Here is a 14,170-nt window from a genome sequence, read left to right as displayed (position 1 = left end):
TTGCTGCTTCTTAAGGTGCATTTTACCTGAACACTTCAGAGAGCATTGGATTAATCTGATTCAAAAATGAAAATAATAAGTTATTTCTCAAGTTCGCTATTAAAATGTACCCTTTCCATCAGAAAAAGAAAAATGGTATTTAGATCCTCTCTTTTATCCACTGTTCCTAACCAATGTTTCCTGTCTCCTGTACAGTTAAGGGTTCAGCAAAGCCTACTGCTTGTGATACTCAGATTAGCATTAAACAAATTATTACTGGAAAGACAAAGATCAATGAATATTGTTCATGCCCTTGAAGAGTTTATAATCTAGTGAAAGACTGCAGAACCAAGATAGTGGGACGAAGACATTAAAACAGAGATCACTTCTGATTCTTGTGGAAAGTGTGTCTGGATATCTGTGCAGGGTACTGTGAAACTACAGAGGTTGAGGAGTTGATGTCATCTCATTTGGTGGCTCAGATTTCGCTTTCGAGGAGAGAGGCTTTCCCAGAGATGACCCAGGAGCTGAATCTTGAAATGCAAGATGGCCAACTGAGGGAACAATATGTACAGCAACACAGAGTCAGGAAAGACCTGGGATGAACAGGTAGCTCCAAGCAGGTTAGTACTTGAGCATTCGGGAGAAGCTGGAGAGCATTTGGAGAAGAGTTTGTAAAGACAGAAAGAGTCCCAGTTGCAGGGATCCCATATGTTAAGTCAAAAAATACAGACATTAGTATGTCCTAGGCATGTTGAGGAGCCAAGGAAAAGATGTATGTAAGTGAGGGAAGCCAATGTTCAGACTTTGCACTATAGTTGGGTCACTGTCAGTGTAAGGAGAATTCAAGAGGAACAAGATCTTGCCAGGAATTGTGTTCACTCTTCTCTTTACTTTGCTAATCTAAAGACTAATATTCAATGAATGGACTTAAATTATCAAATTTTTAGAGTATTTTGGTTTTTGTCTTAGGTTGTTTGTGCTATGATAACAGAATACCACAAACTGGGTAATTTAGAAAGAAGATAAATTTATTTCTCATAGTTCTGGAGGCTGGGAAGTCCAAGATCAAGGTGCTGGCATCTGGTGAGGGCTGCTCTCTGTTTCCAAGATGGCATCGTGAGCACCAAATCCTCTGGAGGGTAGGAATGCTGTGCCCTCCTTTGGCAGAAGGTAGAAGGGCAAAAAGGGAATAAACTCCTTCCAACAAGCCTTTTTATGATGGCATTAATCTATTTCATATGATTGTACTCCAAAAACTTTTAAGGCAATAATACAAAATATTTATGAAGCAAACTTTTAATGAAATTCATTGAGATCACCATTTCTAATTTTTCTGCTAATTTAATTAAAACATCTCCCAAAAGGCTCTACCGGACACCTACCAAAGGGCTCCACCTCCCAACACTGTTGCATTGGGGATTAAGTTTCAACATGAATTTTTGGAGGGGACAAAAACATTCAAACCATAACAGCGTTAGAACATTTTTTCTTAGAAAGGTGGGTTCTGCCTGTTACAGAGTGTTTTGGAAATTTGTGGGGGCATCTTTTGTTGTCCAGGTGATTGGCATGTAGTAAGCTGTCATGCAATGTGCTGCACAGCCCAGCCTAAAGAATTCTCCCTTATTCTGGCTTCTGACTGTCCCTCCATACCAAATATAAATCAATAATACTTTAATGTGCAACTGTATTAAACGTTTTATAAGAAGTTCTGCACATGCTTAATAATTTGCATAGGAAAAACTCAATGAAATAAATATTTTCTCTCAAAATAAATAAGTAACTTATTTATACATCCTGTCTGTTCCTGACATTTTAAGATTTGTAACCACACATTTAGTTTAAAATAGTGTTAGTGGCTGGGCATGGTGGCTCATGCCTGTATAATCCCAGCACTTAGGGAGGCAGAGGTGACTGAATTACTTGAGCTCAGGAGTTCAAGACAAGCCTGGGCAACATGGCAAAACCCCATCTCTATAAAAAATACAAAAATTAGCTGGCCATGGTGGCACATGCCTGTGGTCCCAGCTACTCAGGAGGCTGAGGTGGGAGGATTTCTTGAGCCCAGGAGGTCAGGGTATGCAAAGTAGTCTGGGTGACAGAGCAAGACCTGTCTCAAAAAATATATAAATAAAATAAAATAGTGTTAGTGCAGTAGAAGAATTACCTCAAAAGCCACAAAACAAATTAAAAATATATAACCATGGAAATGTGCAACCTTTTTAAAATAACTACCATTAATGTAGCAGAGTAACAAGAAACACAAGGATCTCATTGAATTTCATCAACAAAGTTTGCATTATAAATATTTTGTATTACTGCTTTTTAAAGTTTTTAGAGCACAATCATATGAAATTTATGTTATGATAATTAAATTATGATTTATTTATCTGAGGGTGGCCAGTCTGTTGCTTTTTTAATCTTAGTCTTTTACTACCTAGCAAAGTCTACCACCCAACTTCTGAGAAGCAAGTTTTGTGACTATATTTCTTTTTCCAATCCAACCTCAGTTCTCTGTTGCCTGTGAAGGAATATGCTCTGCAGGGCCTTTTAAAGTACTGGGGAATGAATGCTTACTTCAGAATTTTATAGAATTTTGAGACAGGATAATGTTCTCTATGATATTTCAACACTGTTTTGCCCTAAAACATACAGAATCATTTTGACACTATTCATCTATAAGGAACACTAATTTGGGAGAATATTCATGCTCAATTGTACGAGTTACACGTCTTGATTTTCTCCACTATGTCATTTGTAATTTGATGTAGTATGTTACATTTATTTTAATAAAGGTTATTTCCTTCATTCCCTTATAATACATAATAAGTATGGTCTGTTATTACATATCTGTACTGGTCCATTTTCACACTGCTATAAAGGACTGCCTGAGACTGGGAAACTTATAAAGAAAAGAGGTTTAATTGGCTCATAGCTCCACATGGCTGGGGAGGCCTCAGGAAACTTAGAATCATGGCAGAAACAGCAAGGCATGTCTTACACGGCATAAGGAGAGAGAGAGCAAGGGGGGATCTGCCACACACTCTTAAACCATCAGATCTCATGAAAACTCACTCACTATCATGAGAACAGCATGGCAGAAACTGCCTCTATGATCCAATCACCTTCCACCAGGTCCCTCCCTCAACCTGTGAGGATTACAATTTGACATGAAATTTGTGTGGGGACACAGAGCCAAACCATATCAGTGTCTCAACTAGTTTTTATTCTAGTATCCATCTAGACCCCTACTCTTATGTTGCCATTCTCATACAGAATGGCTTCTGATCACACTATTTTTCTCACAACCAACCTTCTTCATTAAAAGTAGAGGCTGGGTGTGGTGGCTCACGCCGGTAATCTCAGCATTTTAGGAGGCTAAGGCAGACAGATCACCTGAGGACAGGAGTTCAAGACAAGCCCGGCCAACATGGTGTGTGAAACTTCATCTCTACGAAAATACAAAAATTAGCAAAGTATTATGGCATACACCTATAATCCCAGCTTCTCAGGAGGCTGAGGCACAAGAATATTTTGAACCTGGGAGGCAGAGGCTGCAGTGAGCCAAGATAGTGTTGTTGCACTCCAGCCTGGGCAACAGAGTGAGACTCTGTCTCAAAAAAAAAAAAAAAAAGTAGAAGCAAGCATCTGATTCATTCATAAAAATTGTCTCCTGGGGTGGTCACATATGAGCATCATGTATCTAATGATACATATATCATTTTGCTATAAATTACTTTTCTTATATTTCTTTTTTTTTTTTTTTTTTTTTTTTTTTTTTTTTTTTTTTTTTGAGACAGAGTCTCACTCTATCATCCAGGCTGGAGTGCAGTGGCACGATCTTGGCCTACTGCAACCTCCGTATCACGGATTCAAGCAATTCTCTGCCTCAGCCTCCTGAGCAGCTGGGATTACAGGCGTGCACCACCATGCCTGGCTAATTTTTGTATTTTTAGTAGAGACGGGGTTTCACCATCTTGGCCAGGCTGATCTTGAACTCCTGACCTTGTGATCCACCAGCCTCAGCCTCCCAAAGTGCTGAGATTACAGGCATGAGCCACCACGCCTGGCCATATTTCTCCTTTATAATACATTTTAGGGCACATCAATAAACCATATTGACATTTTTTCTTTCAAATAATGTATGTAAATAGGCTGTAATTCTATGAATTTTACTTAAATATAGTAGAAGCAGCATTAAAAAATATGTATTATTAAAAGGAACATTGAATCCAATACGGTTGAGAACCACGGTGCTAGAGGTAAAATACTGAACAAGATAGACCTGTCCGTACCCTCATGAAAACTCTCAACTGTTTATTATAAAGTCTAAAAGTAGCTGAAGAAAAAAACAAATGATAGTATTGTGATATGGTGAGAAAGATAATGTAAGAGTAATATTTGTCTGGGACCCTGACCTGAATAAGAATGGTAAAGAGGCCATATGGAAAAAGAAGACAAAAATAATCTTGATCCAGTCTACTAAGATGGATAAGAAAGACAGCAACAGCCATCCTTGGCTAGATCTGTTTTACATCTGAAATATTAGAGTGAATGCTAAAATGCCACTAATATGTAAAGTTATTTTTCCTGTAAATATCGGCCATAATAAAAAATAAGTCATTGGTTCTGTACGGCAAAATACCCAGTTCATGGATTTCTAAACCAGGCTGTCCTCAACAGAGGTTTATTGTCTAGTGTAAGCCATTCCGTGAAGAATGGCTCATCCTCCTGCCACCCAACACGAAAACCAAAGCCATTTGGAGGTGATGGGTAAAACTAACCATAAAAAAGTCACAGGTAGCCAGAATTCCCCCTCTCATGTAAACCCAGAATAGAGCGCTGATGGTTACTTGATATCTACACAGAGGACAAATAGGCCAAGAGGATACCTAAGAATTGAGGAATTGAGCCATCAATTGTAACTAAGTTCCCATTTAGCAGGTTATTTAATCTCCCTCTCCTTCACTGTTCTTATTTAGTCCTGTTGACAAAAAAAAAAAAAAAAGAAAAGAAAAGAAAAGAAAAAGAAAGAAAAGAAAAAAGAAAAAAGTGTGAGAGGAACCAAAACCTTGTATGAGTAGCACTGGGATGCTGTATGAAATAGTGATTATTTTAAAGCTCGTGAGGCAAAGAAATTAAGAAAATATGGAAGTCATCTTTTGTCTCTAGAGAAAGTGTTCCATTTTCTTTTCTTAATCATATGTGAATGATAAAAATGAAGTTTTAAGTGCCTGCACCTATATTCAGTACATTTATATTCCATGTATTCAATAAGGAGTATTTTCAAAAGAAAGCAGCCATGTCGTGAATGTTTTATTTTAATTGCACCCCTTAGCACTATAAACCTTATAATTGTTTTGCCTCCTACTGGAATATCTTAAACAAAAACAGAATTGTCTAATTAACCCACTGGAGACTTATAAGGATATAATAAAGATAACTTGCTCTTGTTTTGTCACTTGAAAGTAATTACACAAAAGTTCCTTATTTAGGAAGTGATCAGGGCTTATGGGTTTTTTGTTTGTTTGTTTGTTTGTTTGTTTTTTAAGTAATATTCTTGGTGTTTTACTGGTCTACTTAGTTGAAAATTTAAATCACTGGAAGTAGCTTGGGGGGTAGCTTTAAAACTTATCATTGATCGCTTCTTGGCCTTTTAGCTAAGATCAAGTGAAGTATCTGTTATCAGTTTAAAAGTTATCATTGGCTGGGTGCGTGGTGGCTTATGCCTGTAATCCCAGCACTTTGGGAAGCTGAGGCAGGTGGATCATTTGAGGTCAGGAATTCAAGAACAGCCTAGCCAACATGGTGAAACCCCATCTCTACTAAAAATACAAAAATTAGCCAAGCGGTAGTGGTGCCCACCTATAATCCCAGCTACTTGGGAGGCTGAGGCAAGAGAGTCAATTGAATCCAGGAGGCTGAGGTTGTGGTGAGCTGAGATCGCACCACTGCACTCCACTCTGGGTGAAAGAATGAGACCCTGTCCCTCAAAAGAAAGTTATCGTTACTAAAGTTCATTTAAGTTCCATTATGTGAAGAAAAACATATAAAGCGGCAGAGAAAGTTCGAAACTATTGAATGACAAAAAGCTATCTGAAAATCCCTTATCTTCCTCCTCAAGTTTTCAGATATTTCAGGGAAATCGTATTTTAAGAGTTTCACTGTTTGGTTAGCAAAGCAAAGGATGATGCAATACATACTTTGTACCAGTAATATGTTATTTATTAATAAAAAAAGTTTAGGCTGGGCGTGGTAGCTCAGCCCTGTAATCCCAGCACTTTGGGAGGCTGAGGTGGGTGCATCACCTGAGGTCAGGAGTTTGAGACCAGTCTGACCAACATAGAGAAACCCGGTCTCTACTAAAAATACAAAATTAGCTGGGCGTGGTGGCACATGCCTGTAATCCCAGCTACTCGGGAGGCTGAGGCAGGAGAATTGCTTGAACCCGGGAGGCAAAGGTTGCAGTGAGCCAAGATCGAGCCACTGCATTCTAGCCTGGGCAACAAGAGTGAAACTCTGTCTCAAAACAAAAACAAACAAACAAAAAGTTTAGACGTCAGTTCATTCTATTCTATTATCTGTATCTTACCATCATTTAAATATATCACAAAATAAAGCAATACTTTTAGAAAACATTTTTGTGATCTTAAAATTAGATGGATTGAAACTGCTTGGAAAAATGTAAAATAATAAAATAATATGGAAATCCAAACTTTTAATTAATTCAGGTAAACTATACAAAACATAGAATTCAAGTTTCAATTCTCCTAATTCTCTAATTGGTGAGTGAAGTATAGGGATCTCCCTAAAACTCAACTTTATTCCTAAGGAACCAATACATTTGAGACTCTTGATTTGTGAAATTTTAATTGAATCCAAGTTTAACATAATGAAATTCGTTGAGTAGAGCTATTGAAATACAAATGACATGGTATGTCCTTAGAAAACAATCTCAGGCATGGTGAGAAAGGCATAATTCTTACGATCTCCAAATATTTTTCATTTATGAGCACATATTTATATATATATATACAAGTATTATAAATACTTTCATATTTTAATCCTCCAACACCTTTTCAACCAGTTGATGTTATTTCCACTATACAGATAAAAGACCAAGAATCAGAAAGTTAAATGAGTTTCTTCACCAAGACTAAAAGCTTAGCTCTTATCTCCAAGCCCAATGCAGCTCTTCCTCAAGTTCAAATGAAGATATTCTCTTTTTTTCTTTTTCTTTTTTTTTTTTTTGAGATAGGATCTGGTTTTGTCCAGAGTAGGTAGGACTACAGGTACACCCAACCATTCCTACTTCCCCAAGCAAAAATATTCCATTAGAAATATTTGAATAGATAGCTGTGTGTAGTAACTCACATCAGTGGTCCAGGCTACTCTAGAGGCTGAGGCAGGAGGATCCCCTGGGCAACAAAGCAAGAGAACCTCCCACCCTTTGTTCCTAAAAAAAAAGAAAGAAAGAAAAAGAAAGCAAAAACAGAAACAATTAAATAGGCTGCACACAGTGGCTCAGGCCTGGGATTACAGAATCCCAGAATTTTGGGAGGCTGAAGTGGGAGGATCACTTGAGGTCAGGCATTCAAGACTAGCCTGTCCAATATAGTGAAACCCTATTTCTATTAAAAATACAAAAATTAGCCAGGTGAGGTGGCACATACCTATCGTCCCACCTGCTTGGGAGGCTGAGGCAGGAGAATCACTTGAACCTGGGAGATGGAGATTGCAGTGAGCTGAGATCACATCACTGCACTCCAGCCTGGGAGACAGAATGAGACTGTATCTCTAAATAAATAAATAAATAGCACAGCATAGGGTGGTTCTCTGTGTGTGGTCCCCTGCTCAGCAATATTGGCATCACCTGAGAGCTTGTTACAAGTGTGAATTTCCTGGCCCTTACTCAGACCTACTAAACCAGAAACTTTGGGGTGGGGCCCAGCATTCTGTTTTAACAAGCCTTCCAGTGGCTTCTGATGAGCCCTGAAGTTTGACAACCACTGGCATAGAGTTTTCTTTTTCCCTGGCCCACTAAATTGTCAAATCCAGTACAAAATTTATTAGTTTTGAGAAAGGGCTTATTAATGTACATTAAAAGGGCCAGTTTTTACTGAATGATTATCATGTAGCAAGTATTGTTCTATGAACCTTCACTCATTGAATCATCATAATGAGCCCTGCAAGGAGGGTGTCATTACTGATCACTGAGGCATGGAGAGACTTGGTGATTTTTGAATCTCTATCGGCAGAGAAGAGGTGGTCAGATTTGAGAATCCACATTCCTAACCATATCATTCACATGCAGTCTGAGAATTTGCACAGTATGCACATGTGCCTCAAGAGAATGCTGCCTGGTGCACTGGAAAACATACCAAGCTTTGGAGTTAGACACATCTGGGTGGAATTCCAGCTCGTCAGGTAATGAACAGAAACTTCCTTTGTCGAGACAAAAGAACCAAGCAGATTGCTTCTGAAATACAAATATAAGTTTGCAACTTAATAAGTAGAAATATTTCTTTAAAATTTCTGCTTTCCTAAAATAGTCGTCTGCCTCAGGCTTACATGGACTACAAAATACTGGGAGAAAAAAAAAAGTACTGTAAAATTCTTGTGTTGCAAACATTTATGAATAACTTAGCAAAATATAATCTCATGGGAATTTGTTTCCATGCTATTTCCTCATTAGCAGTGATATATTTTTATTTCATAGTTGCCAGGTGTTTCCATTCTGTAGTCCCCATATTCTGAAAAACTGATCAAGTTTTTCAAGTGCAATGGCAAAAGCACAAATACTTTACAAAAAAAGAATTTAGTTTATATCAAAATGCAGCCATGCAGAGAAGGGGGATGATCTTAGCCTCCTACTCTTATCCTTATTTGCATGTGGTGTAATCTATACAAGCAGCAGAATGATCCTTTGAAAACATAAATAAGAGCATGTCATTTTCCTACATATGCCCTTCAACAGGGTTTCTCATCACACTTAAAATAAAGCCTTATAGTGGCCAGCAAAGCCCTCCATTAGATGGCCTCAGATTCTCTCTCTCTCCCAACCTCGAGTCCTCTCTCAGTCCTCAGTCACAGTTGGTCCTTGGCTGCCCCCTTAACAAGTCAAGCAAGCTCCCTCCAGCCTCCAGCCCTTGTACTTACTCTTCCCTTTTCCTTCGTAACTTTTCGTAAATGTTCACAAGGATTTTCTCCCTGTCTTCATTCTGGTCTCCAGTTAAATATCACTTTTCAGAGAGACCTTCCCTGAACACCTTTAAAATAAAAATCTCACCCCCAGAACCAGCTATCCCGAATTCATAGTTTTTGTTTTTATTCATAGTGCTTATCACTTGTCTCATGTTATATTGATATATTCATTTGTTCATCTCTAATTATCTTTACTCTTCACAGGAATTTAAGCTCCGCAAAAGACAAGAGTTTGTCTGATGCTCTGTTGTTTTTCTCACACCTGGAATGGTACCTGGCACTGTTACGGTCTGTTGTTGTTCATTTTTTTGAACATTTTTCTTTATTTCTTTTAACATACAGTATGCTGCAGAATAATCAGCTAAGGCAGGTACCCACAGAAGCTCTGCAGAATTTGCGAAGCCTTCAATCCCTGTAAGTATAGTTGACGTTGCAAAATATATTTAAAATCAATTTGGGAGGAAGCATTGACATGTTCAGTTGACCATTTTAGTATGTTCTTTGGTTGGGGGGTCATAGCTAAATAAATTGTGAATGAGAGCTCATTAGAGTAACAACTCTTGATATCCTCATTGAGCAATATGTATGGGAGGGACCAGGGTTGGAATTTGGGGTTTGGGGGTGGAGATTTAATTTCAGCACCTGCAGTCCAAAGCACTACTTCCAGGATCCTGTCCTACATTCTCCTGTAATATTTTTGCTTCTGAATTCAAGTAAGAAACAATGCTTTCCTTTTGCCTAAGAAAAGTGGACATTTTGGCATCTTTGATTTAATCTGTTTTTAGATTGAGTTGCCTTGTAATCAAGTCTTTTCAAGTCAAATAAAGGCTTAATTTTTTAATTCCGCCTATGTAACACATTAGGGATCCTCAAATCAGGAGCCTAAGATCTACTGGTATATCCTGAAGCCCTACTGCACAGGTCTACAAACCAAGAGCTTCCCCATCACAGAACACAGATGTGCAGACACAGCCATAAACAATCCCACAGATACAAACATACCTTAGATTCACACATCACACACAGACACATAGACTCACAGAGGTGTTGGTGTTCCCTACTCTGAATCCACAACTTTTTCATCAGAAGCTTCCTACCCCCCTACACACAATGATTTAATACTTCTTAATAAATACAGTTACTCACAAAAGAACATTCTCACCAGCTAGATGTTTTGGAACTTGTATTGTAAGCATTTGTTTGTAGTGATTACTTGACAACTCTATACCACTACTATTTTGTGAGTCAATCTTCTTTCCATTAGAATGTGTGTTTACAATACATTGCATGATTTCTGATATATCTCATGTTTAATATATGCTCTAATTTACTTACAATGGAGATGCACATCTGCCAGACAAAATACTGGGTTGTATTTCATGATGAGGAAGATGAATGCATTAAAAGAGCAAATAAACATTGTGGACTCTAGCTGAAAATAGTTGTAAAGAATCCTTTGGTTAATAATTACATACAGTTTGCTTAACACATTTTACTGAGGTAACACAGGAGAAGGAAGATTGTGAGATTTGAAGATACTTTTGTCCTTTGATCTTTTTTTTTTTTTTAATGAAAGAAAATCTCTGTTTGAGATCATTTTAAGCCTTTTACTCCAGTCAAACAAAGTGACTTCCTAGGTTTTCACCAGCCTATAGATAAACAAGCCCACAAGGGCCCCTTTGTGGCATGGGATAGGTCTGTTGTATTTTCTGGAGCTCCTTGATGTCATGACAGTATCACTTCTCCTTTGTTGCACAAGCCTTTACCTGAAGAAGCAGCTGGAGAAGCAAAACAGCCTCAAGTTGGGATATTTGTTTAAGGCTACAGGGATCTAGTGGCTAAATTGAAATGAAGATAATGGCAGTAGCCAATAGGAACTTTAAACAGCTGCAAGGCAGGCAGCAGATAGAAGGATAAGAGTTTGTAACCAAAAGCCACTATCAGCTGAAAGAAGATCACAAACAGAAGTGAACTCTTTGAGAAAGAGAAAACCATGAATCTTTTGTTCACTGGAACTGGGTGGTGCCTCTCTGATAAAGGTGTTCAGATTTAGTTTCTTACAGTCTAGATATGTGCTGTTCACCAGGTGTCTCTAGCATTTGACTTCTGATTTGCAAAAAGAATAATGTTTTGAAACTTTATAAATATGTGTTCCCTGTGAAAAGGTCAAGGGTTAACTTTCTGTTTTGACACTGACCACATCCAAACTGAAGGATCTGGATAGATACTCAGCCCCCAGTTCACACTGGATTGTGTCATCTGGGTATGCAATGTTTGTCAGGGGTCCCTTTGTCCAGAGCACAGACAGATCAGTGTGAATGTTGAATGTTGGCAATCTGTGCTGGTGTACCACTTTTTGTCACTGATATTTTCTGTGCTGCTTTGATACAAGACTTAAGAGTTGTCAAAAAAAAGCATGATACTTTGGGAGGTTAAAGTGGGAGGATCACTTGAACCCAGGAGTTTGAGACCAGCCTGGGTAAGTGAGACCCCCCATCTCTCTATAAAAAATTAAAAAGTTAGCTGGGCATGGTGTCCTACACCTATAATCCCAGCTACATGTGAGGCTGAGGTGGGAGGATCACTTGAGCCCAAGAAGAACTCGAGGGTATAGTGAGCCCTGATCATGCCACTACACTCCAGCCTGGGTGAGAGAGCAAGACCATGTCTCAGAAGAAAAAAAAAAAAAAAAAAAAGAATCTCTGAGGATAGGACTCATACATGCACTGGTGTTTTCTAACTGGATTAATTCCATAGTTAAGTATTTCCTAAGTGGAAATTAGGAAAACTATTGCCCTGACTTGGAGCTTTCCCTCAGATGATCTGCAAAGTATGCTCATGAACTCTTTTCAAACCTGAAATTATAATCTTGAGCAACATAGTGAGATGCTGTCTCTAAAAATAAGTAAGTAAATAAATAAAATTGGCTGGGTGTCATGGTGCATGACTGTAGTCCCAGATACTCCGGAGGCTGAGGTGGGAGGATCACTTGAGCTCAGGAGTTTGAGGCTACAGTGAGCTATGATCCTGCCGCTGCACTCCAGCCCGGGCAGCAGAGCAAACCCTGTCTCTGAAGAAAAAGAAAAGAAATACCTGAAACAACAACAAAATCCATACTTTGCATTCTACTATGAGCTAATAATATACTTAAAATATAACAGTCAGGCATTGTCTCATGTGTATTTAATGGAAAACAGCCCACATGCCTGTGAATTCCACTGATAACCCGGGGAGATAAAGTTAAGAGGCCACATGCTGTATCACCCTGCTCTTCAGATTTGTTCTGTGGGCCGGCAGCATCAGCACCAACTGAGAAATGCAAGAAACCTGGTTCTCAGCTCTGCCTTCCTTAATAAACATCTTCATTTTAACAAAATACTAGGTAATTTGTATGCAAAATGCATTTGAGAAATTAACATTGTTAGTGTTCTGTAATACTAACAAAGTGGTCTACAAATCAAAAATGTTTGAAAATGACTGACATAGATCATTTGCATTCTTTGCTCCACCCATATGCAATTGGCTTCATTGAATGAAGTTTAGGAAATTTGATATATTGAAATTGGTAAGGTTGCTGTGAGGAAAAAACAAATTGTGCTCATGTTTCAAGGAATGTAAATTTCTATTTATTCCACATATACAAAAGATGTTTTGTTTTGTTCATAATGGAAACACGTAGGTTCACTTGTGGAGTTTTTTTGTTTTTTATGAGATGGAGTCTCTCTCTGTCACCTAGGCTGGAGTACAGCGGTGCGATCTCAGCTTACTGCAACCTCTGCCTCCCAGGTTCGAGCGATTCTCCTGCCTCAGCCTCCTGAGTAGCTGGTATTACAGGCGCCTGTCACCACGCCTGTCTAATTTTTTGTATTTTTGTAGAGATGAGATTTCACTATGTTGGCCAGGCTGGTCTCAAACTCCTGACCTTAAGCAATCTGCCTGCCTCGGCCTCTCAAAGTGCTGGGATTACAGGCGTGAGCCACCGCACCTGAGCCACTTGTGTTGACTCTGCTGATGCTAACAAATTGCTGGGCTAAGGAATAAGGGTGCAGGCCGCAAGCCAGACCCCAGCGTCCCAAAGCCTGCCTCTGTACAATATGTACATTTGGCTTCTGACATGGCAAGGACTGCCCAGACACCAATTAGATTTTGTGTAATGTAATCGAATATAACCTAATTTCCTTTCTGTTTCTTGGAAGGGGATAGGAAATGTAATCAGATTCACAGTAAGCTGTATTTTACCAAAAAACTGTTGGCATTATGGACATTTGAGGACTAGAATCAGATTACGGTGATTTGATAGAAACTCAAAACTTAACCCTCCCATGCCCTCACACTTTTAATGTTCATTTGTGATGGTTATTAATAAATGTTAAGCAACTCACTGTCACTAGTGAAGTTCAGGATGACCAAAGAGAGTTGTATATTCATGTTTGTCCAGTTAACCAGAGTATTATTTAATGCATGTTGGTTTTTATTCCAAGTGTGTGCACTAGTGAAGCTAATTGTGAAATGTGCACATTCAAAAAGGAAATACGTTGTTAAATAGAAAATGAAAGAAGAATTAAACATATCTTTATTATTGTCGCTATTCTCCAATTAACTAATATTCATCTTGAGAATATGACTATATTTTAAAACCCAAGAATAATGTATAATTCCTGCCTGGCACACGATCTGCCCATACATCTTATGATATCATCTTCAGGGCTATAGATCCCACCCCCGGACCCTGTAAAATGTCAATAACTTCATCAGACTCTGCATGGTAGCCTTTTCCTTACGGTAGTCAAAAAAGAGAAAGAAAAGAAGCAAGAGGAATAGGTGAGGAGGAAGAGATGGGGCTCACAGTGCTGAGCAGAAAGTAAGACAAGCCCAGAACCTGGAGCAGTTTTCTCTCATTAATATTCAGGAGCCTATTGGGTTTCAGACATGGGCTATAGAATGGGAAGGAAGTAACAGAAGGCAAGGAAGTATCAGAAGACCAAAA

The 14,170-nt window shown here is 38.6% G+C and overlaps 1 protein-coding gene and 1 pseudogene across 1 annotated transcript in view; both read left to right on the top strand.

The window, feature by feature from the left end:
* Nucleotides 1-14,170, top strand: part of LGR5 (leucine rich repeat containing G protein-coupled receptor 5) — a 143,885-nt gene that overhangs the window by 85,908 nt on the left and 43,807 nt on the right. The window contains exon 4 of the mRNA XM_003927802.4: nucleotides 9,526-9,597. Within this exon, the coding sequence (XP_003927851.2) occupies nucleotides 9,526-9,597 (72 nt within the window). The remainder of the gene's footprint in view (nucleotides 1-9,525; nucleotides 9,598-14,170) is intronic.
* Nucleotides 5,620-5,752, top strand: LOC120365240 (U2 spliceosomal RNA; annotated as a pseudogene).

Source organism: Saimiri boliviensis, chromosome 7 (genome assembly GCF_048565385.1).
Source record: "Saimiri boliviensis isolate mSaiBol1 chromosome 7, mSaiBol1.pri, whole genome shotgun sequence".
Taxonomy (NCBI): Eukaryota; Metazoa; Chordata; class Mammalia; order Primates; family Cebidae; genus Saimiri; species Saimiri boliviensis.
The sequence above is the reverse complement of the archived record's forward strand: the minus strand, read 5'-3'. Positions and strand labels throughout refer to the sequence as shown.